This window comes from Falco naumanni, chromosome 3 (genome assembly GCF_017639655.2).
Source record: "Falco naumanni isolate bFalNau1 chromosome 3, bFalNau1.pat, whole genome shotgun sequence".
NCBI lineage: Eukaryota > Metazoa > Chordata > Aves > Falconiformes > Falconidae > Falco > Falco naumanni.
Window position 1 is genome coordinate 22,898,034 of NC_054056.1, and position 27,977 is coordinate 22,926,010.

At 43.0% G+C, this 27,977-nt stretch overlaps 1 protein-coding gene across 3 annotated transcripts in view; it reads right to left on the reverse strand.

Annotated features, from left to right (window-relative positions):
* RNF144B (ring finger protein 144B) overlaps positions 1-27,977 on the reverse strand; it is a 99,790-nt gene that overhangs the window by 35,508 nt on the left and 36,305 nt on the right. The window contains exons 1-2 of one of the 3 annotated variants that reach the window (XM_040586424.1): positions 18,553-19,039; positions 1,293-1,481 (exon numbers count right to left, since the gene is read on the reverse strand). In XM_040586424.1, coding sequence (XP_040442358.1) covers positions 1,293-1,457 — 165 coding nt within the window. In that variant the 5' untranslated portion in view covers positions 1,458-1,481; positions 18,553-19,039. Of the gene's footprint in view, positions 1-1,292; positions 1,482-18,428; positions 18,532-18,552; positions 19,040-27,977 lie in introns of those variants that run through there. The other 2 variants (XM_040586425.1, XM_040586427.1) reach the window with 2 other exon arrangements.

The following is a 27,977-nucleotide window of genomic DNA, read 5'->3' on the forward strand; positions in this document are numbered from 1 at the left end:
CCTTCCCCAGGGGCCACAGGGTTATGCTGCCCAGCTAACGCTGACGTTCATGTGCCATTAATGATACTAAGTTGTAGACACCGAATTCTTGGAGAAGAATGGCACCACTGTCAAGTTCTCCGATTTCTTTTTTTGTGGTTTTTGTTTTGTTGTTGTTGGTTCTTTTTAATTTAAAGCAGTAGCTTCATACCTACCTGTTAGGTATGTTCTTTTAAAACTTTTGTTGCAAACTGAAATACGGACATGTTTTGTGAAAGTCAGTATGGAAAACAAACTTTCTGAAATTCAGGTTGAAAATGCATAAATCCATCTCATCCTAGTTTCTTGAAACACACAGTTACATTTTAATTTTTATCCCATTTAAGCTACCTTGAATTCAGAGTAAGTGAAGATACTCTCACTCAAGCTGGCTTTACAAATATCAGATTTCTTCCATGAGTTCAAAAAATCAAGGCAAAACTTAAACGTGCTTGCTTGATGCTTATCTACAATCTGTTGTTAAAAAATAAAACCAAGTAAATTTATTCTGGAGTTAAAAAAAACACATCCTTCCGGCAGCTTCTGACCTGTTTCCAAAATCCATTAGTCAGGTACAAAGTCACTATTGCCAGAGAAACTAGGTCCATTTTCCCATGCTGACAAAGAGACTAGAAGAGTACTAATATCTGTAGGGCTTTTATCAGCTCGCTCAACTTCTGCCTTTATCACTTCCACCAGTTTTATTTGATCTGAATCGGCAGGACAGAAAGTCCTCACTGGCCACTACAGACAACGCATGACCTGGGCGACATCTCTGCAGCACAGACTGCAGATGCAAAGGTTCAATAGGGCAAGGTTCATTTTTGTTTAGGTTTTCTGATCGCCCTTAAAAATCACATACAAGACTTAAAAGGTCTCTGGGTGCTCAGAAAATAAGGGGGAAACAAAACCTCACAGTTATCTTGTGATGCTTCAAGATTTTGCTTCAGAAAAAAATAAATGCTGCAATTGCATATACACTGTGTATGTTCTCTGACAATCTTAAAATGCATCTTTTTTTCCCATTTACTATTGGGAGTTGTTATTATTTGCTATGGGAATGTCTGTTAGAGGTATGAATTATCAAGAACAGAATGACAGAGAAGTCTTTTAAATAAGGTAAGACAGACTAACGCCAAATGCTTGTTAGGGATGGATCCTCTATCAGCACGGATAACACATGCTCCTTGTATGGGACAAGCAATTCCATCTCACAGTTCTGTCTGCCTCCCGTGACCCTGCTCCTGTAACATAAAGGTGCTGCTAGATCTTACCGATGTACAAAAGATGCAGCTGCATTCCTGAAGAGTAGTCATCTTATCCAGGGAATATTCACAGAGACATAGCTTGCAAGTGAGCAGGGGCTCCAGAGCTAACTCTCCAGCTTCTGACTCGTCAGCTGTCATGGTGTGAGGACAAGCCTTCCCAGCAGAGCCCATTCAGTCGCTGATGGTCCACTCAGCCTGAAAAGAGAAATCAACAGCTAAAACATCCCCACAAGCCATGTGGTCACTTCTCATTAACCTGAGAATTTACATCTCAGATCCATAAAAGCACCTGCACACCCAAATGTACTACTTTGGCATCTTGGTGCTAGTCTCACACTTCAGGCCATTCAAAATTCACAAAGAAGGTGTCTGAGAGCCCACCTTTCCAAAAGGCCTGAACTGGGTTGGGTTCTCAGAGAACATTCACCTTGCTGGCACAAAGCACCTCAGGCAGGCCACTTATCGTCAAATTAAAAAAAAACAACCAACCAACAAACCAAACAAACCCAAAAAACCAAACCAAAAACTCACACAGGTGAGATCACCTATGTTATATGCAACAGTATAGGGGCCAGAGCCTAGACCAAAGACCTAGAAGGAAGCAGGAATCTGATTTGGGACAATAAATTCGTAATTAAAAAATAAACTGCATTCATATGTACATATTTATATACATATACATATATATATATCGCTTGGCCTTTTTGAATGAGTTTCAAAGTCACACCCCTCCCATCCCTATGGGACCCTTCAGCCTTCATTGCACCCACACCATCTTAATGGGTGTCCCCAACCCCAGCTGCCATTCCGGCTGGTGGCTTGGGAGCTCCGCTGGGCAGTGCAAGGCAAGAGCAAGCACAGATTCCCCCTTCCTAGGCAAGCACTTCAAACGTTTAGCCTGTCACATGGGGGGTGGGCACCACGAACTCCACCTTCTCCACGAGCTCTCACTGAGACCGCGAGCCGGCGCTCCATCGCAAGAGGGATGGCAAAGACACCCCAAACCCAGGATTTCAGATTGCGTGTCCTACTTCATACAAGGCTGCAGCTTAAATCCAAAAGAGTAAGAGTCATGTGCAGTCCTCTTTTCTGCATTGCCTTGATGATGCTGGCGAGCTGCCTGCTCAGATCTATAGCTTTTGTGCATCCTGCTTCCTGACATCCAGCTCTTCTATCTATTTCATAGGGCTCTCAGGCATCTAACTGAGGTTTGTGAACCATGAACCAAGTGCACTAGCACTTTGACAAGGAGATGCTCAGAATAGCCATGCTTCCACCACACATTATGTCACAGCAGTGCTTGGGGAAGAAATGTCTATCCTTTGAGAAGCAACAAATGGAAATAACATGCTCACACATAATGTTTTCTGACCTAAGTATTCAAAACCACTACACCATAACCATAAAAAAAGTCAAGACCCTCATTCTTACACAGTAACACTGAAAGAGAAACTAAGGAGAATATCCTCATGCTTAAATGGAAACAACAGAAAGCAAATTCGCAGATTTTTAAACCTCAAAATAGACAGCGGAGTTTGGCACAGCATTTAAGGCACAGGAAAATCTATTCCCATCTCCAGGAAACTTGGCCCAGCTTCCACAGACCTGCTTCTGAACACACTCAACTGGTGGCAAGACGACCTTTACATCCATTTCTTACAAGCAGAGACATGGTGTCCAGCTGCACACAGCTGCCTGCCGCCGCACCAAGAGTGCGGCTCTACTAAATCTGAAAAGCTGCAGCACAAATGGAGGCTGCATGAACACAAAAACAATCAAGACCCATCCGTGCGCCTGCCAGATCTGACATCTCACGAGGCAAACGGGAGACTCGAGCCCTTTGGTCCAGTTCTGCTTGCCTCCCCCGCAGTCCTGAGCATCCTGGTGGCAGGGCTGTCAGGTCACATTTGGCAGCATGTCACTGCTGCCGTTCTGCAGCTCCCGCAACCACCAGGCCAGCTGCAGCACATCAGAGCCTACGTGACCTGCCGTCGTGCAATACCTGCTGAATCCCTCCCCAGAGGGAGAAGCAGTGGTGCTCATGGAGCTTGAGGGGTCAGCGCACGTCAAACCTCACCCCACAGCCCCCACCTTTCAACCTGACGTGCAGCTGAGCCCCATTCCCAGGCAAGCCCTGTGAGCCTCATGCCCTGCAGGAAGACCTTTTCTCTTCAAAAGCCATGAAACCACAACAAAACAGGGTGGGAGAGCACACCTACCCCTTTTTAATTTTTACACTTTGCAGTTTCCTAGCCTAGCCAGACAGAGAAGCCATCAGATTTGTCCTTTGGGATGTCTTTCCTTTAAGCATACAGTTTTAGAGATACAACAGTCATAGCCAAGATTCTGGAAACCAAATTCCCAGCCACGAATCCTGAGCAAACTCTCTCTTTAACGGCTTCCTATCATTAGTTCAAAACATATGCCTTGCCTGCATTACTCCTGGTGCGGTCCTGGCCTGCTACCATGATGCCCCCCACAATTTGCTCCGTACGGCTGCAGAGCTGGAGCTGCAGCATGGCCAGCAGCTTGGGAGGCAGCCTGCCTCTGAGTCAGGGACTGCAACACTCCTCTGTAATTACTGCAACGGGGAAGTGGGAGGAACAGTGACTCACTGGAAACACTATGGCAGATCAAGAACTACCTGTTACTTAAAAATACGTGCTAGACGTTATCTCAGTATTTAGAAGAAGAGTAGCACATTTACTGAGGCATGCTTTTCAATCGCAGCTGCATCTGTTCAGGTAAGCTGCTCACCCCCACTGCACAGATCTGAAATTTCTTCATTTGCATGGTAAACAGCAGCAACGTGAAGAGGTAGGATGCACAAAGGAACAGGCAGGGATATTTAAGGATGCTGGAACAGATACAAAATGCACACGACTGTTTCCAAAGTCAGGGGGTTTATAACCAAAAGGGTTATGACCCTGCAATGCTTTTATTACGGCAGCAGTTTAGGGTTTAGGGCTCAGGGCTAATTTTATATGGCCTAAATCTGGCACTCCACGTAACAGCGAGTTTGCCACAGTAGAGTAGGCTCCTGACACACCGCCCTGCCCTAGTAGCTACCAGGTGCCACAGTGCAATGGCTGTGGGGACTCGTTACGATATCCCAGGCACCCTTGTCCCTGGAGACTGTAGGTTAGATTCAGTTTTTCTCCCTGTACCCCCCTGCCCCCCCTCTTCCACCTCGCACAGGATGCCAGAGCGGGGCTGAGGTTCTCCCTAAAACAGGCAGAGCACCCCGTGAGAACGCCCAGCAGACAACCCCAAGCAAACCTGGCAGACCAGAGGATCCAGCCCCGACACAGCCCAGGCTGGCTCACCTCACCGCAGCCTCATTAACCCCGGTGGGATTCACCCAACGAAGCAAATAGGATTGGAGCCTCGGAGGCAGCTGCCTGCACAGCCCCTGAAGGAGATACCATGGCTGCCTCCATGCCCCTCAGGGACCAGCTTGTCCAAAAGCCGTCCTCCAGGTCAGGCTGGCACAGGCAAAGCCATCCTGCTAGTACTTGCAAGCCTGCCTGGCGAAGAGAGAGCAGGTGCATGGCCTGTTTGACCTGCTCCTTTTGCCAGAGTGACCCATCCAGCTGGTCCCTGCTTCTGCCCACCAGAATTGTGACTTCTGCTACTTCCGTCAAGGGGAGCAGGCAGAGCAAAGAGTTAATGGTTACGGAGAAGAGTGGCCCCTTCCAATGGCAGCTGGGCTCTGAACAGAAATCAGGTCAGATAGTAGAAACGATGGGGAGGAGAAAGACATGTGTCTCCCTCCGGTTCTCACACTTTACTCCTTCTCCCAGTACTTCAGGATGCATTGTCCTCTCCCAAGCTCTCCAACCATCTCCTCAACTTTACTACCTTGGCAGAACTGACTTTTCCACACTTTGCAGAGAAGCCATGAAGCCCCACCTGAGTTGCTCCAAATTTTTATGGTCTTCATTTTGCTAGGCTTAGTCCCACGGACTGTCATTAGTTTATTATATATCCACCAGTTCTCTTTACAGTGGATTAAAATTCCTACTGTAATTACAAGTGAGTTGCCAATGGTTTAGGTTGAAAACAAAACACCTTGCACGTATGTGTCATGCAGGGTAAGATGGAGTCACTGAAGAATGAGTGGGGGACAAAGAGGAAAAGATCATTCCATATGTGGTTATATTAATAAAAGTCACCTGAAATAAAACTAAATTGAAAGTCTTTGAAAAGAAACAGACCCTCATATAAATAAAATACATTTCTAAGCACTAAGATCATCCCTTTCATGCCCACAAACACAAATGACCCATTTAGGTGAGATTCCTAAATAAAGCAAGAAATGTAACTAAGACTGGAATACAGCACCCAACTCCTCACAGAAACCTCCACTGAAAGCAACACAGGCTCCATGAGATGCCGAGGAATAAGGATAAACACATCTCAAGGACACTCTAACCTGGAGGAACATATTAAGCTAAATTCTGTGCCAGTGTACATCAGTAGCAAGGAAGGGTCAAACTGGCCCCAGTCTGTTTTACATGCTTCTACCAGCCACGTACATGCAGACCCACACACAGATCACGGCCCTTTCACATTGCACAGAATTTCCAGGGAAGGGGATGTATTTCCTCAAATTGTATGCTACCCACCTTGTAAGGAAGAACTGTTGGGAACTATAGAATCATTTAGGTTGGAAAAGACCTTTAAGATCATCGAGTCCAACCGTAAATCTTGATTTGTTTATCCTAATGAAATTGCAATTAGAAATTCCCACCATGATTCACGTATGAGGATGAAAGGGATGCCTGTTGTCTAGATTAACTAACAAGAGTTTAAACGGCCCCTTGCCGAAGGGTTAAACTAACAGGTACAAAAAGAAAAACCTTAAATTTAGGTCCTCCCTGGCTCTGACACTAGCGGTGTTGATGCCGTAGGATAAGGCAGGACCAGAAACTCTGAAGGAATGTGTGCGAGCCCTGTGGGGTCAGCCCTGGGAGGGCACAAACTGCACAGCCACCAGGAGCACAGCTTGCTGAGCGCTCAGATCTGCCAGTCTTCCCGTTTCATTCATCTGCCTGCGGACACTTTTGCTTTGCCTCGGGGAGGTGCCAAATCTTGGTGCTTTCGAGTAGCACTGAAATGCCTCAACACAATCCATAAGCAAAGCAGAAGGAGAAAGGGCTCCGGGGGGTGGGAAGGGTGAGGACAAGCAGAAACCCTAGCATGAAAGCAGTGGAGATTTTGAGCGGAATATGAAACACAAAACAAAAGCACTGGAGGAAGGAGTACAGAACTTGTCTGCCTTCAGGGCCTCCTGACACCACCGTGTCTGGTGTCTAGCTTTGACAACAACTTCCTAACAGCAGGTATCTGCTGTGCCTGCTCCTAGACAGGTGCCCGTCGCAGATCTTGACATTAGCCTCCTGAAGTGGAAACTATTAACTCCCTGAAGTGGGAGTGAGAGAGCAGCTGGGTGGGCATCTGGCAGCCAGCCAAAGTCAAGCTACCACAGCTCCATAGAGGTGTGAAAAACTGATGCAACCTAGGGCCAAAACCTGCCCTCTGAGCATGCATTGTAAGGTATCATCCTTGTTACAATCACACAAAGGCTCACTTGAGTCTGCCCAGCTGCCTCAAACCAAGATTACTAGGCTCAAAGAACAAAAGTTACTCTGTGTATGTGACAGAGCAAACAAGCCAGGCAGTCTCCTGAGCTGCAACATCAGAAGGACATTGTCTGTGTGTCTGCAATCAAGTCACTGTACTTGGTTAAAAAAAAATAAAAATATCTGTCTGAATGTGACTTTCACCACTTAGAAACATCACATAAAATCAGGAAAGCCTTCTGCACTGAAGCTGGAGGAGAATGAATGGAGCATATTCAGCACCATAAGTCATCCTTTCATTTTTCACACGCTGCATACAACAGCAACAAGAGAGTTCTTGGAGAAGCTACTTCAAGCCTTGTGTTTACAAACAATTCTGCGGAAGTTAGTGGAGCTGTATGCTTTTAGCTGAATTTAGAGTTTAAAGGAAGTCAAGAAATGTACAAACACGAGACACACTGCTCCAGGAAATGTTAATGGAATAAAAAGGGTCCTTTATGTGGTTTTCCCTGTGAGCTGGTGTGTGCCTGAGCCCACCCTGTGGTCCCCCCTACCCCAGAACCCCCAAGGCTTGCCATAAGCCAGCACCAGGCACGGACTTGCATACACGTGGTGGGATTGTAAAGAAGCTGGGGTTAGGCTTAAGGTCATGTGTGGGTCTAACACACAACACAGCACTCACCCATTTTACAAAAGCCATTTCAGTACCAAAACGAACTCACAGCACCTGTGTGTTAAGCTCCTATTTAGTGTAGCAGGTATTCACTGCACTTTCCTGAAGAAACATTTGCAAGCACTGTAATTGTTTCTCATGCCCTAGAGATTTTTAAAGTACTCCACCCATTGTGAAATTACTTCAATGCCACATAAAAACCTGTTTTGACATTGTTCAGCTCAGGATTCTGTTGTTTCCTGTAACTAAGGCTCCCCCCTTACAAAATAAAATGGAAAAAGAAAACTACCTGACAAATACAAGTGTTCAAAACCAATGCTGAAAATCAGGCCCGTGGAGAAAAATAGTAATTATAGAAAGATTTTAAAAATATAACAGAGTGGTATTAAGATAACAGGGTCAGATCATAGAAGATATAAATTGAGCTATGAAATGCAGACATGTGAGGACAGCTTCAAGAAACCCACACTTCCATTAACTTCAGCAAAAAGCCCATCATCGCCAGTTTTGGTTACAAGTCCTTAGCTGTCCCAACTCTTTGAAGGCAATGTTATTGAAAATTCACTTCTAAGGCAGCTTTTCTAAACTCAGCAGCTCTATACAAAGAATTAGTCGAATAAAGCACACTAGTACTTCTGCGGTCAACAGACTAACCACTAAACCACTATGCATCCATTTTTCCTTCTTTAACATGCACTGCCTACACAGAGCCACCTATCCTGTCCATACAGCGCTACTTATCAAGCAGTGATTCAGTAAGGCTGTAAAACATATGATTAAAGCTCCAATTCAGGAAAGCCTTCATCTTCGAGAAGGACATTTAATCATATGTCTAAGTGCTCCTGTGTATCAAAGCCTGAATATTTTGCTTTATTGCAATGAGATTATTATCAAGTTAAACAAGGGCTTAAAATTTTCTGAAACCGTGGTGTCACAAAAGCAACCAGATCCATGAATAGAAGGTCTAATTTTAAATACATTTTTAATATATTCAGAATTACTGTATTACATCTGTGCCTTAATACAGCAAGCACTTGATTACATTCATGTACCAGGAAACCCCGTTTCTGGATTACCATAATATACTATCAAGCTGAAGTATTAGAGAGAATAATACTAGTTCAGTATCTGTTCTGTTTGAGCATGGCTTAAGAAAAGTCAGATGTATAATATTTCATGACAGCTTTCTGCACTGTAAAATTTTTATTTTAAGAAAACTTGTTTCAAGAACAAGCAGCCTAAGTAAACGTGCTGTCTGGTACATGAGAACACACCGAAGGCAATTTCTCTCACTTGTTTTCATTGGAATGCCTGGGGGGAAAAAAAAAAAAAAAAAAAAAAAAAAAAGAGCCCTTGAGCTGCTGTTCAAGAAGCACTGGCTGTATGAAGTATTTTCATATCATGTTAGCAACCAAAAAATAAATATATCGAATACTTTGAAAGGAATGTAGTGGGTGGGAAGCCTCTTGCATACAAAAAAAGTAAGGGACAGACTGCACTAATTAATATCACCCAGCTTCCTGACAGGCATTTTTATAGCAGCACTTTAGGATGCCTAAAACTCACTGAACAGGTTCCCAAATTTCACATGCACCCAGTAATTTCAAATCATTCTAATCAATCAAAATATCATTAGGGCACAGGTAAATGGGTCCCCACAAGTCTTTGACAGTTCACTTGTTGGGTAACATCTCTACTGTACTGTAATACTGTGAGGTGTGAATAACTTGGAGATTTTAGAACACCAGTTCTTCATGGTAACTTCTAGCAACCCTACATCAATATGTCCTCAGGGAGGTTTTTTGCACAAAAAGCATGGATATTAACTGGATATAACAGACAGCTTGCTTCCCCCCCCCCAAAAAAAAAAACCAGATGTGACACTTCTGCAATTGTGGGAATCCTTTATGTTTTTCCTTGCAATACTGTTTTCGAATAAGCAAGGGGAACAAAAAAAAAAAAAGTGGGCTTTCCCCTCTTCCATTCCTAAAAAGCAGCAGAGTCCAAGAAAAGGAAATCTAACAGCTAATGGTGAAATAAATGCTGCTACTCCTAGCTCAACAGGCAGCTAGGAAAAGCGCTTTCTCATCGCTTAAAGATGAAAACGTAAAAGACTGAAAAAGAAATAATGCAGCCTGTTTAGTAAACTGAAACACATGATCAAAACATGGTCTTCATCTCTTTTCAGTACTGACAGAAGCCACATAATGGCAATATTCATTGCATCCATGAGGATGGGAGTAAGCTCTTCTGCATGGAAAGAGGTCAGACCATCACACTGCAGAAGTGTGCAATATGCATATGCAGAAGTGTGCACCTTTGCTCAGCTCTGCTGGAACCGTGCTTGAACTAGGACACAGCAAAGTTCAGCGTACAGCTCTGTCAACACTGGCAGGCTGGAATGCCATAGCTCCCTGCACCAGACCTGCTGGATATGAGTGCTGGGCAAGCCTGCGGGCATCCAGTTTGGGATGCCCCAGCTGTATCAAACTTAGCATCCCTGAGCAGCGTGATGGTGAGGCAGCAGGCTACGGCGATACGCCTGGTCCTGCAAGCTGTCAGTACTGGGATTCCCCTGAAGCTTTATGTTCATCCTCCTGGCACTCACAGAGGTAAAGATCAGCATGAAATACAGTGAAACAGGCAAAGTATGGCCAGACAACAGAACTTGCATATTTTGGCATCAAACGTGTCCAAGTGTTTCCATTGAAATAACAAAATTATACCAAGTGCAATTCCAATCATTGGTTACCAGATCTAAGATTAGACTCTAAAGCTTATCTAAATAACATCCTTTATTCTTAATGACACTGTACTTGTCACTGCCAAGCTACAAGGATTTTCCCACCCAAACTAGTCTGGTACGCTTTTAACTTCCTGTTAACAAAAGGTAATATACCGCTATTAAATAAAAACACACTCTTTGTGACATTAATGATAAAAGCAAATGATAGGTCTTCCTTTGGGACCACGTGAAGGCTTTGGGTAACTAGGAGTTATTAAGTTAAAAGGAATTGAGTTTTTGGGAGGTCAGATGGGTTGGTAACTTGGCTAGCTGTCTCAGCTGAAACAGGAATAGGAAGTCAGATGTAACAATTTGCCTTTGACACAGAAAAAATGTTTATTTTTGTTAATCAGATAACAAAACCTTGGGATAAGTTAACTCCTTGAGCTGGAATGTTTACATTTTAGACAGGGCATGTTCAGAAATATTTGTGACATTGGCCTGTTCTGACACCAAGGATTTCTACAAGGTATTTGTAAATATGCATTGTTAAAATGAAAGCAATGAAACTTTATTTGACAGAGAGACCAACTGAATCTGTTTGTTCATAATATGTACTCTTCTAACAAGAAACTGGGCTGTCAGCCTCCTCCGGCTGGAGATGGCTCCTTTCTCAGAGCAGCCAAAGCTGTGGCTGGAGCAAGCAGCAGCGTCCCGACAGCAAGGCAAGCAGGTCAAGGCAAGTGGAGACGTGACAAAGCCTGGCCTCGCAAGGGACAGCAAGAAACTTCTTCGGGCCAAGGGACGCGTGCAGAGCTTGCCAAAAGCCTGAGGAGAACTCAGCTGACCAAAGCAATGAAATTGATCCTCCACTGAATTCTGCAAAAACACCATATACTAGAAAAATTCACTGAACACCATCTATTGAAAACAATCAACACATATGTAGGTATTTATTTTTAGAAGGGATGATCTGAGAAGCATTTTCTTCAGTGCTTGCAATAGGATACCTTTAACACATCTGTCATTCCAAGAAAACTTCAAACTTGTAGGATTATGGTCTTAGAGTTGTTGTTCACTACAAGCATCAAAAAGCACTTTCACACAACCTTAGATTTACATCAACAGGAATCAAAGAATAGGTTAATTTCCCTTTTATAACAATTTTTGTGTGACTGCTTAGTGAATAAAACTAGTAAGTATCATGTTTTAATTTGCCCCTATCTAATCTTACAGTCAAATATGCTGCCCATTATTACAGAATAAACACACTGTTCAAGGTAACCAAGATAAAACAGGTAAAATATGGAAAACTGCCCTTGATCCAAATATGTCTCAATGACTTAGAAAGGTGGGGGGATACATTGCCCACTAGTAACTTCCAAGTCTTAGTTACAATGACATTCAGTGAACCGAAGACTGAGTCAAATCTAAAGATTAGACCTTGGGGAACTCACTATCACTAATACCAGCATTTTCCATTATGAAAGCAATGTGAATAGCTACTGACTGTACTGGAGCTTGACAAGAAACAATAGTCGTTAAGAAGCACTGGCAGAGGTTTGGACCCGGACATGAGCAGGTTGTTTTGAAACTAAACACATGCATTTACTGAAGTAACTACCATTGCTTCCCACGAGTGGTTATTAAACTAATCAGGCTGTATCCCTAAACCACTCCTCTGCTAGTTTCCAGAACGAGTCCCACCAAAGCCAGCTGCAACCGGAGATGAGGAAAGGCCAGAGCACTGAACGAGTCCCAGCTCTGGCCAGATCTCCAGAGGTGAAAAAGAGAAATAAACTCCAGTAACAGCCCCCAGACTGAGCTTCTCTCTGCTTGTCTTCTCAATATCCACGTTTGCTCTCCCTCTTTTCCAGCCCACACACGAGAAGAGCAACGAGCCCAGCATGCTGGGAGACAGCTCCCGGGAGGAGTTCTGCTGCAGGCGATTCCCTGCACGCTGCCTGCTGCCCCAGCACAGAGAGGACCCATGGTGCCCACCCCATCAATCAGGGCATGAATATGGGGCGTCTGTAATCTCTGACGGGCTTCACCTCTACACCACTGAACAGAAGTTGCTAACTATGCTGGAATAACAATAATAGGTTTGACTACAATTAGTCCTGACTAACAGCTACAGATTTTAAAATCGCCTATATATACCCACTTTAATAAATAAATGTTTTTAACAGAGCATGATTTGTTTTGCTCTGTATCTTATTAACTATATAAAACAAATACAACATTTTCTTAATCTTGATTCAACAAGCTTTGCAGCAGCTTGGCTACGACACTATCACACAACACAATGTTGTCTCATTGCTGCCCCGCCCTCTCCCACCTGACTTTCCACATCCACCTTCACCCTCTGTGTTCTAGGCTCCAAGCTCTCCCAGGAAGGTTTTTGCCTGTGCAGTGTCAAGCACAGGGAACACAGATTCTCAGGGGCTTGCTGCAACTACTTAGAAATCCAGATGCTACTACAAGACATAAAACAAACCAGAAGCATATATCAAATGCAGTTAGAGGTTTGCATCCATCATTCCTTCACTTCAATTCCAAATTTCAACTTGCACTACAGAAATAGCTTCAAAGGAGAACAGCAACCTGTAAACATGTAGGATTTCGGCCTCAAGTGCCTTAGTATCTGTTAAGAGCTTGCTAGTCCCTACATGATCTTAGCCATGAAGTCAAAGCCCTGCCAATGGGAGTATTTCCAATAGCTCCAATGGACTTGCTTATGTGTGCTAAGATAAGCAACCAGGAGCAGGTGGAAGAAGCTGCCCCACCTCTCAAACACTCAGAAAAATTAGCATCTAGAACACAGGAACTCATAGACTTATCATACTATAGGGTGACAACCTTGTAGAAACCTTTCTAAAGATATCTTTCTGCTAACTGGTCTTTTAATTATGACCATGACAGCTAATGCTTCTCAAACAGGCATTCTGTCCTCATTGTTAAGAATTAGGAGAAGGAGCTATGGCAAGAATCCAACTCCTTCTCTACTCCTCTCCCCACAACTGCATGTTTCCTTCATTTGTTGGCCCAATCCTCCCAAAATGCGGGAAGCTAAGTCAACAAGGGGGTTGAAACTGGTCAAGTCATGTACACTGCTTGGGTATTTGCAATAAAAACACTGACCAATCCAAAAAACACATGTCCTTAAAGTAGTATCGGCTAAACTATATATATATCTCTATATATAGAGATAGAGATATATGTGTCTTTTACTTCACTCCAGGCAAAGGCCATGATTGCCTTTCCCACAAATCCTCCCCAGAGACTGCGATGGAGGCTCCTCACCACTGAACCCATCAGTGCAACTGTGAAGAGGTCAGGTGGGTGCAGGATTGCATCCTCTCCATTGTGCAGAACTTCAGCAGGCAAGTTATTGCTGGCCCCGTGGATGTTATCTTAGCCCTGTAACGGGCAAACCCCACAGGGAAGGGTTCCAGGATCAGTGGTTAGCCAAGAGTCTGCCGCTGTGAAAAAGCTTCAGGTGAGTGCAATGGTAAATAGCCCACAGGATCAGCTAGTTTTCCCCACTGACTACATCTCTGTAACCTTCTTTTTTTTTTTTGACAGGGGGGAAGACCAGCTTGTTTTCCCTCTTCATCTCCCCACCTCCACCCATCAGAATGCTTCCAAAATTAAGCACAGGCAGAACACATGAACTTTCCCATCTACTGCTCAGACATAACCAGTGTCAGCCTGCACGTCCTGGAATTTTCTTTGCATGCAAATGATTATCCTATATACTAGCTGTCATGAGATGTGGTTTTCCTTCTATGTACACAGGGGTTTAGAGCACGCGATTTTGAATGATTTGCAGCTACATATACATGAGCAAGGAATTTGCCCCTAAGCCACAGCACCATACAGTACATAAAAGCCTAAGGAGAGGTAGCTTTGAAGGACCTGTTTCAGTCCCTGAACACAGAGATGCAGCTCTTCTGTTGGAATGGTGTTTCCTTTTTGCAAACATATAGAGAGCAGAAACATTTTCAGATCTGCACACTTACTCGCTGGCAGCCTGAAAATACAATAGTTTGTATAACCAAACATGAATATCAAAGCTTCTGTCAGACACCCAGGCAGTGTCCACTCTTCAAGCAATGACTCACATCTTGTATTTTCACTCCTCTCCTCATTATTACAACAAAATGAAAGGCAGAAAAGCTTGCAACAGAAGCAAATACTGACATTCTCAATTAAAGGGGAGAAACACAAGCATGACAGTAAAATGGTATTTTTGCCTTCTAGTAAAAGGTAATTCTGTACTGTTTGTCTCCCAATCAGCATCTCTCGTGTCTCCTTCAGACAAAAAGCATGCAGAACAATTCCCCATGATATCTGTGGCTGCAACAGGCTCTGGGGAAGCTCCATGCAGGGGATGTGTTCTAGCACGCATGAAACCACACACACAAGCTGGACTTTTCCACAGCAACATGACGGCTGCAGTTTTCATGAACAGCATGTCTTGACTTCACCATCTTCACTGGTAACAGCTCCAGACCAACACCAAAAAATATACTTTCTCAAGTCCCAGCTCTGGTAGCCCCACTCTGACTCACCCAATTGCCCTTATTTATGGTCTTTGAAGTCTGTCAGATACAGAATTTCTTGGTAGGTTTTATATAAACACAATTTAAAAAAACAGTCCCTTGACTACAGCATGTCTGGGACTGCCCTACTTCAGAGAGGCTATCCACCCTGTAGCAGGAGCCAGATTCACATGTCCCAAATCGCTGGGCTTGCAGCACCAAGGACTTTGGGGCTCCAGGGATACGACCCACTCAGGGACATGAGACACTGGGAAGCTTGTAGGTCCTGCAGTCGAGTAGCATAACCTCCACCAAAATCAAAACTGTACTTGCAGATGCCAAGGTCATTCAAAGAATCAGGTAAACTAATGGAATTTCTAATTAGGGATTACGGATTTTCCCTTGGAGGTTGAGCAGATTCCCCTAGAAATACAGTAAAAAACTACCTAAGTCTTGGGCAACCCCCAACACTTTTTCTTTATTATAATAGAATAAGAGGAACCAGAAATGGGGAACACATGTATCATTGCATGCAAGTATCAACACATACAAAGAGACCCAGGACACTGCACCAACAAAATGTTTTTTCTGTAGCTACATTTTTTATTTGAAAATGTGTTTGCAATGCAGTTAGCCTAATCATGCTCTCAAGCCCAGAAATTTCTGCTCGGCACCTCTGCTCCTCCCTGGAAAACGAGGAGTTGGAAAAGTCCCACTTCAGCAGGAAGTGAAAGATGAGGTCCTTTGTAATTTGAGATACTATCTTTTTTTTTAATGAGTTTTTAGTATCTGCTAGCAATGATCTACTTGATGAATGCAATGCCCACTCAGTTCCCACTGAGCCGAAACCATTTACAAGAGACACAGAGGAAGATTACTGAACACTATTTTCTTACTGATCAGCACAAAGTTATTTGGCACAAGCATCTCTGTAAATATTTGTCCAAGGCTGGGTAAATTTGCAGGGTGCGATGGCCCTCAGACCTGCACTTCTCTCTATCAAGTGAGAAGGCTCATAGCCTAGCACTGGAGCTCAGCTGTGCTTCAGCAGAAACGCAGAATCCCAGAGCCTGACTTTAGTGTCATTCCTACCTTTCCCCTTTGGATCTGTTCTTTTTCATTTTCTTCCATGTTCCCCTCCACAAACAAAAAGTAGATTAATTTTGAGGTGGAATGAATGTGAGGTTATTCCTGGCTGTTGGGTAATGAAGAGGATTTGTCAAGTGCATTACACAGGGCTGGGCTTTGGCATGGGGAAGCCAGAGGGAGAGGAGGGAATTGCACCCACCTCCTGGCAAGCAGGCGGAGGAAGAGGGCAGATGCAGAACCTCGTGAAGTCAAAGGCAATGTCTGCTTTGGTATGTGCAAGGAGGTCCAATGGACTCAGTTTAGAGCGACACTGGCAGCCTGCCACCGTATCCATGTTTTGTTCACATCTGCCTGTGACATCCATGGGCCCAGAGCTGTAATTACGGTCTCAGATGTCACAGTACTACTAGCCCAGGAGATATTTATGGATCTGATATGTACAATCTATAGGCACTGTGTAGTTTCAGACACACTCTAGAAAGCTCCCCACTCCAGATGAGGGACAGCAAGCCTACAGCAGTTTTTTTGAGCTACACATCAAAGCAATACACTCCACAAGATCTCACATTAAAAGTCACTGACAGATCTGGACAGGGTGGATTGCAGGCACAGGGCTCAGACTTATACCATAGATATTATCAGAGGCATACTAATGAACTGGGAACCGGGTTAAGTATTAGCGCTGCATGTTTTCCTGTAAAGTGACTTGCAGCTTCTTATAGTTGCATTTTAAACTTAAGATGGTAATAGGGACAAGGACGTACTTCCCTCCTCCACCAGAAGGGAAAGGCCAGATGATCATTTCCATGCTGTTTATTTCCACAAAGGTTACGAAGCATTTAGAGAATACAGTGTATTCCAAGAACCTAGCTAGAGAGAAACAGCTCCACATTGTTTGCTATTTGTATTATTAACTTTTGCTCCAAAGTATACTACCACATAAACAAAATCCCCAAAATGTCACCATCTGTGGGAAAGAAGACTGTAACTGTCAGCGAGGAGCATGCAGGATATAGTTCAGCACGGGGAACAGAAACTATACCAGGTTGCCAATGCTATTCCTGCATGTAATGCAGGGAGGTTTCTGTGTCCTTGTGTGAGCAGACAGCACGTTGAGTTAAATGCCCCCATCAGACAGGAAGATGCATGAGAGAAAAGTCTGATTCTCGTCATACTGGCTCGGCTCTGGAATAGCTCGAGTTTATCTTCAAGGAATACCTCTCACTTGACCACAGCTTTAGACTCCGCAAACACACACTTCTCAATTCATAACCTAAAGCATTACTTTCAGCAGCCTAACTGCAGCCGTCCCCTTATCAATATGCTGTATTTTTCCCAACGTAGCTTATGTTCACTGAGGGAAGGGTTTCAGCCCCTTCCATGCTATGACAACCCATACACCCACTCACATACAGGCATATGCAAGTCCTAAACAGGACAAGAATCAGTCAATATATTTGTTTTGGAAAATATTTAAGGACAGGATTTTGAAACTTCTGTTTCCATAAATATTGGTATCCCAAACCCAGCACTTGCCCTTAACCGAGACCACTTGCCCTTCAGGCTGAGAGTAGCCGAACATACCGTGCTGCTGTGCCTGCTCACAGTCAGCTGGAAAGCTGCATGGGGGCATTTTAGTCACGGTCTGTATCTCTGCTAAAATTTACTTGTTAAAAGCATTCAGTGTCTATTTACCAAGAGGATGGGAGGTCACCCTGCGATGCTTCCTTAACTTTAGTCATCCTAAATATTTTACTACTTACAGTGCTCTCTGAAGGAAGACATTTGATGTTGTCATATACAGTTAGGAAGCAGGGTGCCTTTGTATTACAGAAAATACAGAGCTTTATAATAAACCAGACAGAAACATCTTCATTACCAAAGCAGCTTTGTGCTGAGAAAGCCTTACACTGAGAAAGCAGTGCAAACATACCAGTAAATGCCATTTTCTGTTCTTAGTGTAAGAAAATTTAAAAATGCAAACTAGAGAACAAAGGTATTTTGTATTTAGCATGTGCTTACACAAACCACATAACCCTGAATATACTACAAGTGTACATTAACACTTCCAGTACAGATCAGCATATTTTTCCTCCCCAATAACAGCTGTATGAGACTCTGGCAGAAGAAATGCCTTTAAACCAGGAGGAAATCTCTACATCTTAAACTCGGGCTCCCTCCAGCTTAATCAAATATGTTTTCAGTATGAACGGAGTCCTTGTATTTAAACTAAAACACATACGTGACTGACAGTATGCCATCTTAGCAAGGGCTTTCCACACAGGTATGTCCCAATACTGCAGCATTTTCAGACACTTCACACAGATATTTCCTTAAAAGTTACACTGACAAAAGTAATTTCACCCTTTTGGGAAGTACTTGATGTCTATTTAATTTTCTGTGCCTTTGACAGCTGGGACTCCGAGATTTCCTTTTGCCTGAGCTCTAAGCACTACACTGTTTGATTTTTAGTCAAACCACAAATAACATTTACTTTAGTTCTTTAATCATTCCAGTTCTTACCTTCTTTTTAGCTAAGCCTTTTCTGCTTCCTTCCATTAGAGGCAAATGCTGGCTTTACTGTTGCTTTCAGGATATCCTTTGCTTTTAAGGAAAAAAACAGGCAGAAAGCTGTATTCTGACATACCTTGCAAGGAGAGCAGCATTCGCTGCCAGCGGTGTGACTTTCCTGTGGCTGCACTCGGACTCCAGAACCACGATGTCACAAACCCCTGAAGCTCGCAACCAGGAGCCGAGGCAGATTGCTCTCGCACGCCCTTCCTCTTCTCCGGCTATCTGACAGCTGCACACTTTTTAGGACTGCAGCAGGACTTGTCTCCCAGTCCCTCTGCCACTCAGATAAATCATCCCCTCCCTGCTATTAAGAGCACGCTGCCATTATATCTTAAAAGCACGCCACAGCTTGCATGCCGTAGCTGTGGGAAAGCTGCATTTATTTATACAGGAAGCTTGAGCACAGCACTTCCTACTTCCCAGCCCAGTCTCAATTCAGCTGCAGGTGATTACTTAAACCCTGTCAGCTCCAGCCAATGCAGACCCTCTCTTCTTCTTTAGGTATCTGTGCTGCTTTTCATCCTAGCTCCTATCTGAGCCCTGGCAAGATAAAACTGAAAGAGACATGGCATTAGATGCGACACTCTTAAAAACCCTCCCAATTGCCATTTAACCTGGTTTAGGATAGCAGTTCAGCAGCTGCCCTGGCGGCAGATGATGTCTGAAACATTGCTGCCTTCTGCTTACCTCCACGTGTCAAAAATGCCACCTAAAAGAGAAGTGATTTCTTCATGTTGGAGGGAAAGGGAGAAAAAAATCTAAACTCACAAGTAAAGTATCAGTGTAATTTCAAATCAGAGTGCTTAATGATCATGATGCTCGGTTTATTCTGCCCATACTAACTTTTGCCTCTTCAAGCTGGGCTTGTGTGTAAGAGGGGCTGGAAATTCTGCAGTTCTGTACTCCAAACCTACAGATGTGATTCACACCAGCCAAGCAGCAGGAGAAGACACCATTGTGCCACATGACACCAAACCCTCCAGAACTATTCATGCTGTAGGAAATGTACAACACCCACAGATACAAAGTACAGATACACCAGAGTGCAGGGGGTGCAGAAAAACAGACGGAGAAACAACTATAGATGCTAGTCTCTGATTTTCTCTTTATGATGAATTACGTTCACTTAGTATTTCATGCAATTATTGCTGGCATTTTGCTTTCAGTACTTTTCTGAGAAGACTGATGTATAGGCATTTCTTCCCGGGTGTACAGAAGCTCACAGCTGAGCTTTTAGCTATTTTCAGACAATTATACTACATCAGATTAACTTAAGGAAAGGGCAGAAAGCTCGTGCAACTTTAATTCAGCCTCCTTGCACCCAGGCATTAGAGCTTTGTTTGAGTTATCATCACATACTCTTTTTCCTCTCCGAATAAGTACAGACCTCACCGATCTATTTGACACTGTGTGTTATATATAATTTTGTATTTGGGGAGGGAGGGAACAATCACCAGAATAAATATAGCCATGCCAACATGTGGAATCTTGTTGATCCCCACAGTATTTATTCATCAATAGGATTACAAAAGGATTAGGCAACCTAGAGCCATGTCGCAGATATTGCCACTTGAGTTAGTACAGCATTCCCGAGCAGTAGCAGACATTTATCCTTAACAGTGACCAACCCTAGACAGTAAATACCCAAGAAACACCTGGGGCTCAGAGCTATTTTTCAGGCTGCAAAACAGTAGTGAAAAAGTGGAATTCTGCATCAAACTTCACGACTAGAAAAGGAGTCTGCTTCAGTGGTTAGATTCTTGTCCTGCGTCCTGTCCTAGTACCAAACAGCTTAAGCCTCTATCACTGTCTTTTCACTACATCCCCTCTCCTCTCCCTCCCTCTGTTCCAGCTCCTGCATTTTCTTCCTGCAACTGCTACTTTTGCTACTCTGTCTCCACCACACAGGTACTTGTTAGGCCACAGATGACGTGCAGCAAGAAAAATCTTCCTGCTCTTGGCTCCTGTGCTCAGCATTACAGCACTTGAACAACAAAAGTACAATTATCTCAAGAAGGGGAATGGTGAGAGAGGGAGGAAGAAGGAAACCAAGTCATCATGCAGATGTAGGGAAAATGGCAGGGCAGTAGGTCCAGAAGTAGAGCAGGGCAGCTGCCAGTAGCAAAGTAGCAAAAGTAGCATCTGGTTTGGTACTTACTCCTTGCTGGCACAATAAAACAAAAACAAGCTTCACTGCGGTAGCCTCCACCAGTCAAGAGAAACAACTGCAAATAAAGGCTAATCATCTTTCCTTCAGATAAATGATGAGGCCAGCTTATATCTAGGGGGGCTGTTCTTTTGAACTAAGAAAACTAGATTAGTCCATTAAAATGCAGATAAATTCTGGAAACTTCAGCTGCAAACATCGCATGATATTTTTATCCAGTTTCCTACTATGCATCTCTATACGTGAAAGTTATAATGTAACTGCACAAACGTGCAAAACTGCTTACAGCAAATTCATTTCCCTTAAATGACACAAAATTGGTAAGAAACACCATGTATTTAATTTTCTGGAAAATGTTAATGTGATGAGATGTGCTCATTCCAAGCACTCCACTTCTAGAGTATGAAATCCTGAACTGTGGTCCCTGGGTTTACGTGCAGGACGATCACTTACCGATGCTCTGTGAACAGCTGGCTATTCCCCTGTTTCCGTCTTCACTTCTCTATTTCCCTCTGCTTCTGTGCTTATCCAGGATCTCCACAGCAAAGAGGAGCTGAAGGTGACGTGGCACTGTGCAAGAACTCCGACTATAAGGACTCGAGATGATCAATACTGATGATTCTTTCCATTGCCATCACCAAAAGGCATGAGCTGGACTGTTACCAGCTCTTCTGTCAAAATGATTTCTCTTCCAGCTACACCTCAAGCCCAGGTACTCCATAGTTTGACAGAAGCACACTTCTTAGCAAGCTAACTTTGTGAAATGTTATGAGTCATGCTAAAATTCCTACCCAGCTGAAATCCCTAAATCTCTTAACCCCGTTTGATTGATTTCCTTTTTAAGCCAACAAATACATAAAAAATACAAGTTCAGAATGTCACACAATGCCAGTCAAGGCGCAAGATAAGCCCTCTCCATTTGCTTTCTTCTTCGATAACAGTGAAATAAAGCACAAAACTGAGAAGGTCCAATTAGTTTTTTGGACACTCTTAACTGAAGCTTTTATAACTCCAGGGCTGGGGAAATGGCTGAGCCTCTGAGATGACACATGCCAAAATGCAACATCACCGTGAATTTTTAGTTGAGTTACCAGCCAGAGTAAAAATAAAGGCTGGCATAGTTAATTACTAATGTTGCTGTGTCATCCCTGCAGCTACTTGAAATACTTACAATATGACTAAGCCACTCAGGCATTAACTAAAATTACTAATTAATTTATGACATAGGTGGGTAAAAAAGTAATAGTATGACCACTGGAAAGATCTCTCACATCCCACAAACAAAATACTATTAACAGCAAGTGAAAACACTGAGAGTACAACTAAGCGTCACTATAATTCTACATAAAGAACTAGGATTAGCTTCTGAGGAGCAAGAGAAATTTTGACTACCCTGATTCACAGTTTTTAACTAATAAAAGAAAAATACATGCTGAAAAATAATTGCTATCCATAGGTGTAAAATAAACACAAGTTTTTAAATAAATAAACAAGCTTTCTAAAACCAGAGGCTAAGAAAAATCTGTCTTTATCCACTTCACACACAAACTATCCATTTTCCTATGCACAAAAAAAAATATATATGCAAGAGAAATGGTTTTACAAGAAAAATAGATACTAATGTGTAACATAACCAATGCTGAAAACAAAACAGGAAGGGTCTTCGCACCGTGAGCATATATATATTATCTGAAGTCGCAAGTATGACACCCCTGATGTCATGGGCTAAGAATAGTTTTCTTCAATGGGAACTATTTTAAAGGGGGAGTTACACCATCAAAAGTAATTTGTGGTACCTACCTAAACCTAATGTTTTAAAAAAGAAATTTATTCAATATATGTATTTATATAATCACACAACACCAGAAATCAGATGTCAGTGCAAAGAATACAGAGCTATGTAATATTTTGCACTCAGGCAAGCTTTACTCAGAATAGCTACAAGAAAATCAGGATCACATCTTTTCCTGTTTAAATAATCCTATTGTTCTACAATTCTGACTTGGTATGCAAGTCACTCACTGACAAACCAGGCTTGAAATCTTCATTATTGCCTTTAGCTAAAACACAGTAAAACATTATTATAAGGTGGTTTGCACTGGAGTGAAATAAATCAAATTAAATTATTTTGAAAGAATAGTAGGTACAAATCTAAAGAGCTTTTTATTTTACAGTAAAAAATTGAGTGGGATGGCACACTGTCTACTGAACATTTATCATCATTATGATCTCAAAACGCGTGGATTAGTCTCAGACACAAAGAAAAGTGGTAGGTGAGTTACACTCATTCTGCTCTATGAACAAGGCAAAATGCAATATTCATTAAAATCCGTTGGCATGGCAGACCATCTCCAAACAAAACATGATCATGTGGCTTCCATAAAGCTCTGTATTTCTTCTCTATAGGCATTTTTTCCTGTGTTTATATTTTGAAGTACTTCCTGACACACTGGAAACTAACACTTGGTATTTGATCCACGCAGAACAGTACCGGAGGTAAAAAAACCACACAGCCTCACCAGAAAACGGTGAGAAGACAGCCTGCTACCCTGGTGGGGTAGCTGCATTCGGGGTACTTCAAAACCTCAGCTTAAAGATCAAGGCTGACGGCTTTGACAGTACGTTACTGGAGTTGCAGAGCAACTTGTCTCCTTGGGACCTGGAAGCATTAAAAGAAAGTATATTTGCCCTCAGAGGAAACCCCGCCGGTGGCAGAGCTCTGTCGGTAGTGCTGCCAGGAGCAGGCGTTTTGCCACCAGCAGCTGAACAGCTCTGCGACAGCCCTACAGAGATTTTTAACTTCTGCCAGCTCCTGCCTGTGCGCTAAGTGTGCAAAGAACCAGCCTGCAAAAAGAAAACCAGCTGAGTTGACAAGAGTCTGCCATAAATAAAACGCTGATGAACCGCCACTGAACAGCAGACATCCAGCCCCGCGGCGGCCAGCGCAACACCCTCAGCCTACGGCCCATCCTCGGCCCCCTCTGCACGCAGGCGCAGGGAAGAGGCAGGTTACTGTCACCGTCCCCTTGGCCCTCTCCTGGGACGTGAGATGTGCCAGTCAACAGTTGGCAAAGCAGTCGCATCCCTCCCCACACGCACCGTGAGCGCGGACACAAACCCTCCAGATGGCAAGAAGAGGTGGCACGTCAGTGATGTGACGGCACTGCTCCTGCTGACACAGCAGCAGAGAACATGGGACATCTCTTGGACCACCCACTGCAGGTGGGTCCAGCTCCCAGCTGGACAGCACACGCAGCTTCCCCCAAACCAGCACCACCTCATGAGCTGCCAGATAAAAATAAAATAAAACCAAACAGCAGGCCTTGCTCTCACGTTCACATGTAACACACACCGATGCGGAGTTGCTCAGTTCTTCTAACTGGTGAGAATTTCTAGCTGCAAAAAGAGCAATTTACAAAGCAGCATCAAGGGGGCCATACTACATACACATGAAAGAGGAGACACTGGAGTTGTCCTCTTCTCCTGCTCTCTCTTAAAGGAAGCATATATTTTTAATAAGAGTATATAGAGACTGTATAGGAAAAACTTAAGGCCTGGTTAAATTTATTTTCCATTAACTGCTCATAGCTAGCTTCAGAGCCTGGCACAGCCTTTCAGTTATGCACGGATTTTTTTTTCCTTTTGACTGTGTGCCCAAAGTGACACAATCTGTTGACTTTTAACCAAGTGTTTTGGTCATGTACCTAGAACTGCAGTGATTTCAGACATCAGAATCACCATCAATTTAAAAACTGTGAGAGAAAAACCAGCCTGGCAGCCAACACAGGAAGCTTCCTCTGTAATGGAGGAGGTCACCAACCTGTCCTTGTCATGAGAAAAAAATGTGCATGCTGGTTTCACTTCTCCATTTCTACTGCTTCTTCTGTCTGGCCTCAAAGCTCTTAACTGCCCTTTTTTGGAAATATTAAAAGACAGGTTTATTCCTTCTAGCCCAAGCCAGTCTCCTAGTGCTGGCTTTGTCTGGTGAAGCTCTACCTACAGGCTTAGAAGACAGCTAGAATGGGGGATGGGGGGGCTTAATAATACATTTCAGTCCAGACTGTTCTAACTACACCTTCTGGAGTCAGGGATCGGCAGGTCAGACATGAGAGAGAGCGGAGCCACCTAGTTTTACGGCTATGAAAGCCAATGACAGGACCTAGGGTCTGGTTTAGCAGTGGACTTGGCAGTGTTGGGTTAACAGTTGGACTCAGTGATATTAAAGGTTTTTTCCAACTTCCATGATTCTGTGACTCCCGCAGACATATGACAGGCAGGACCAAGGTGTGGAGCTAAAGCATACCTTTGGTTCCTACCTTTACTTTAGTATTTAGGTATGGCACAGGCTTACCCTTTGACTAACTTAGGGTGAAAAATGGTTTCCAAGTTATGAAGGGTTACTCCAATGGACTGGCTATGGAGAGAAATGCTGGAACTGAAACACACCCACACAGGAAAACCAAGAACTTGTCCCTTGTCCCTCTCTCCCAGCATCACACTCCTTAAACAACTGCCAAAGAGGGTTCCCCACATCTTTATAGTCTCTTTTCTCTATCCTAGTTTACAATTCACCCATTTATAGTGAGACCAGATGTGAAAAGTTTTGTCTGGATCCACTTTTCTCCCTATGGAATTTAATCATGTAGTTAGATAACTTCACCTAATGAAATTTTAAAGGATTTCAGCCTCTCGGTGTGCCACAGTAGGGCTGTCTGAGCGAACCTATCTTCTCCCTGCTGTTTTAGGCTGGACATCTTTGTAACAACAGCATCCAACAAGGACACAAAACCATTTCCCAGATGAGAAGTGCCAACATCTTAAAACACATCAAAAAACCTGTTTGCTGGCAGTCATTTTACCATATCACAGCTTTAGTAACAAAATCCAGGATTGCTCCACGTTCAGGTCCCTTGCTAGGATAGTGATAAAACTTTTTTCCCCTCCCCTGCTCAGAGTGGAGAAGACAGCAATTACAATAATCTCCTTGAAAGGACATTTTTGACGTGCACCACCTAGCAAGAGGTTGTTAAATTCAACAATCCCAAAAGCAGCATAGTAGGAACTGAAAAGCTGCAAGTGACGTAAGGGTTTTTTCAATTGCACTGAAATAATACGGGGGGTGGGGGGGTGGAGGTGGTAATATTATGTTGTTAATTTTTGTCTGTTACATTCAAGTGCCAGGCAAGTTTATTAAAAATATGTGCTTTTTACCTATTTTAAAAGTCTTTTAGAAGACTAGATATACCCATTTGGGCAGAGAGAATCTCTAGGAAAAGAAATGTGAGTTTTACGAGACTGAGCAGGGGCAGAAGGGCAATAGGCATACCAAAATCTTTGCTTTTCCAAACACTGTTAAAATCCAAGCAAACAGTGTTTTTTGCTTCACTACTATCTGTGATCATTGAAGAAATTACAAGTGAACTCATCTTTTTGTTAAGCATTTTCATCTGTGAAAACCCACTGGCTCCGTTTAATTCCCCTATATTTGTCAGAAAGAAATTTAAACAGATTTTAGTATATCCTCCAACTTTTTATTTTATACATATAGATATGTTTCCTGGGATGTGACAAAACAAACTAGTTGGTGGCAAAATTTATCAATAAATTTGTTCCCACAGAGAATCACTTTGCATTGTACCATATAAAGAAAGCTTTGAAGCGTGAACTCTGAATCTGTACAGATTCCATGAGTTCTATCCTTCTGGGATCACGATACGTGAATTCAAGGTGAAGAAGAAAACACGCTCAGTGAACTCTGCCTACGAGTAAATAACTATATTTCTCCTTACACTATCCTTAGGACAACTGTCTATGATTGCAATTTACAAATCTGGGGAAAAGCAATTTCCCAAGTCACAGGGAGTGGAAATGCCACATTGTGGAAGAAGAAAAAGAGGCTTTAGACAAGAGTAGAAACAACTGGCCTGCTTGCATGGAAAAAGTCCTGACATCCCTCTCACTTCCCATATGACCAAAGTTAGGTCAGCTCCCGCCTGCAGCAGGCAGATGGGAAGAAACTTCCAGGATCTTGAAGTCTGCCAAGGAGGTACGAGAGACCATGAAGTTTAAGGAGGAACAGGGGCCCGAGGCAGGAAAACCTTCTGACTCTCTTGAATATGAAATTAACAACATGAAAAGAATGAGCATAACACTTTCCTGCTTTTGGTTCATGCATAGAGTACATTTGCAACACTGAAAAAAAAAGCAAATGAAAAGGAGGAAAAATCATACACACAGAATATTTCTAACATTGCATGAAAAACAAAAAAGGAAAAGCTATTTTAATTTCGCTGATTGATCTTTTTTTCCATTCTAACACCAGCTCTTAAAATAACCTTTTAGCTTTGTATAACTTCATGGCTTTTTGAGCAATATAACTGGGAAGAAGGCAGCATCTCCCAGTAGCCTCGCAGAGAGCAAACTGAGTGGCAGAAAGCAGACGTGCAGCATCTCCAGCAGCCCTGTTGGCGATCACAAACATCTCAGCAGTCTCCGGGTGTCCCAGGGAGCAAGCTGCCACAGGCGTCAGCTGCAAAAGTGGCAGGAAGCACCTCTCTGGGCTGATGAAACTGGAACAAATACACTGCTTCCTACTGAGCAAACCTCAGAGAAATTATCCAGCCCAACTTGGTAAAAACCAAGAAGTTCCATGTAAGATCCTTTTGAAATATGGTGATCATCAGAATAAGCCATGGATCAGAGGGTTTACAATAACAGCTTCTTGTCTTTGGGTTAAAAAAAGATCACATCATTATGTGATATGTAGCACCCAAACTTTATACATGGAAACAGAATTTGGACAGCAGGAGAAGAGGACTTATTTCCATTATGGTTTATTTCCGATCATCTGGATTAAGCATTTGAAGTTTCTTGCAGTTCTGTTTAACTGTTTTTTTAGGAATAGTAGCTTCTCTCCCCCCAGGCAAAATGACAGGAAGCATGAATCAAGACTGTTTAAAACCGAAAATAACAACTTCCTTTGTCCTTTTTGATAACATTTTTGGTTTTGTGACCTGAGTGGATATTTGTGTGTGTGTGACGACTGTGGGAAATCTTTTTCCAGTGAGTCACTATTTTGATGCAAAATTTTACATAAAGCCAACAGTTGATCTTTTGTGTCATTTCTTCTGTTGTCAGTGGGATTAGGAGGAAGCTGAAAAACATGTAGGAAGTATAAATAAAATTAATTTTACAGGAAATTAGATGGATGTTCTGCTTCAGTTAATTTCCACTGACCACAGCAGAGTATGGCATGAATGCAGATAATGATGGTGAAGGAAAAATTCCAAGAATCAGCTTTAGCTCTCTTGACCATCCATTCAGAAAACACA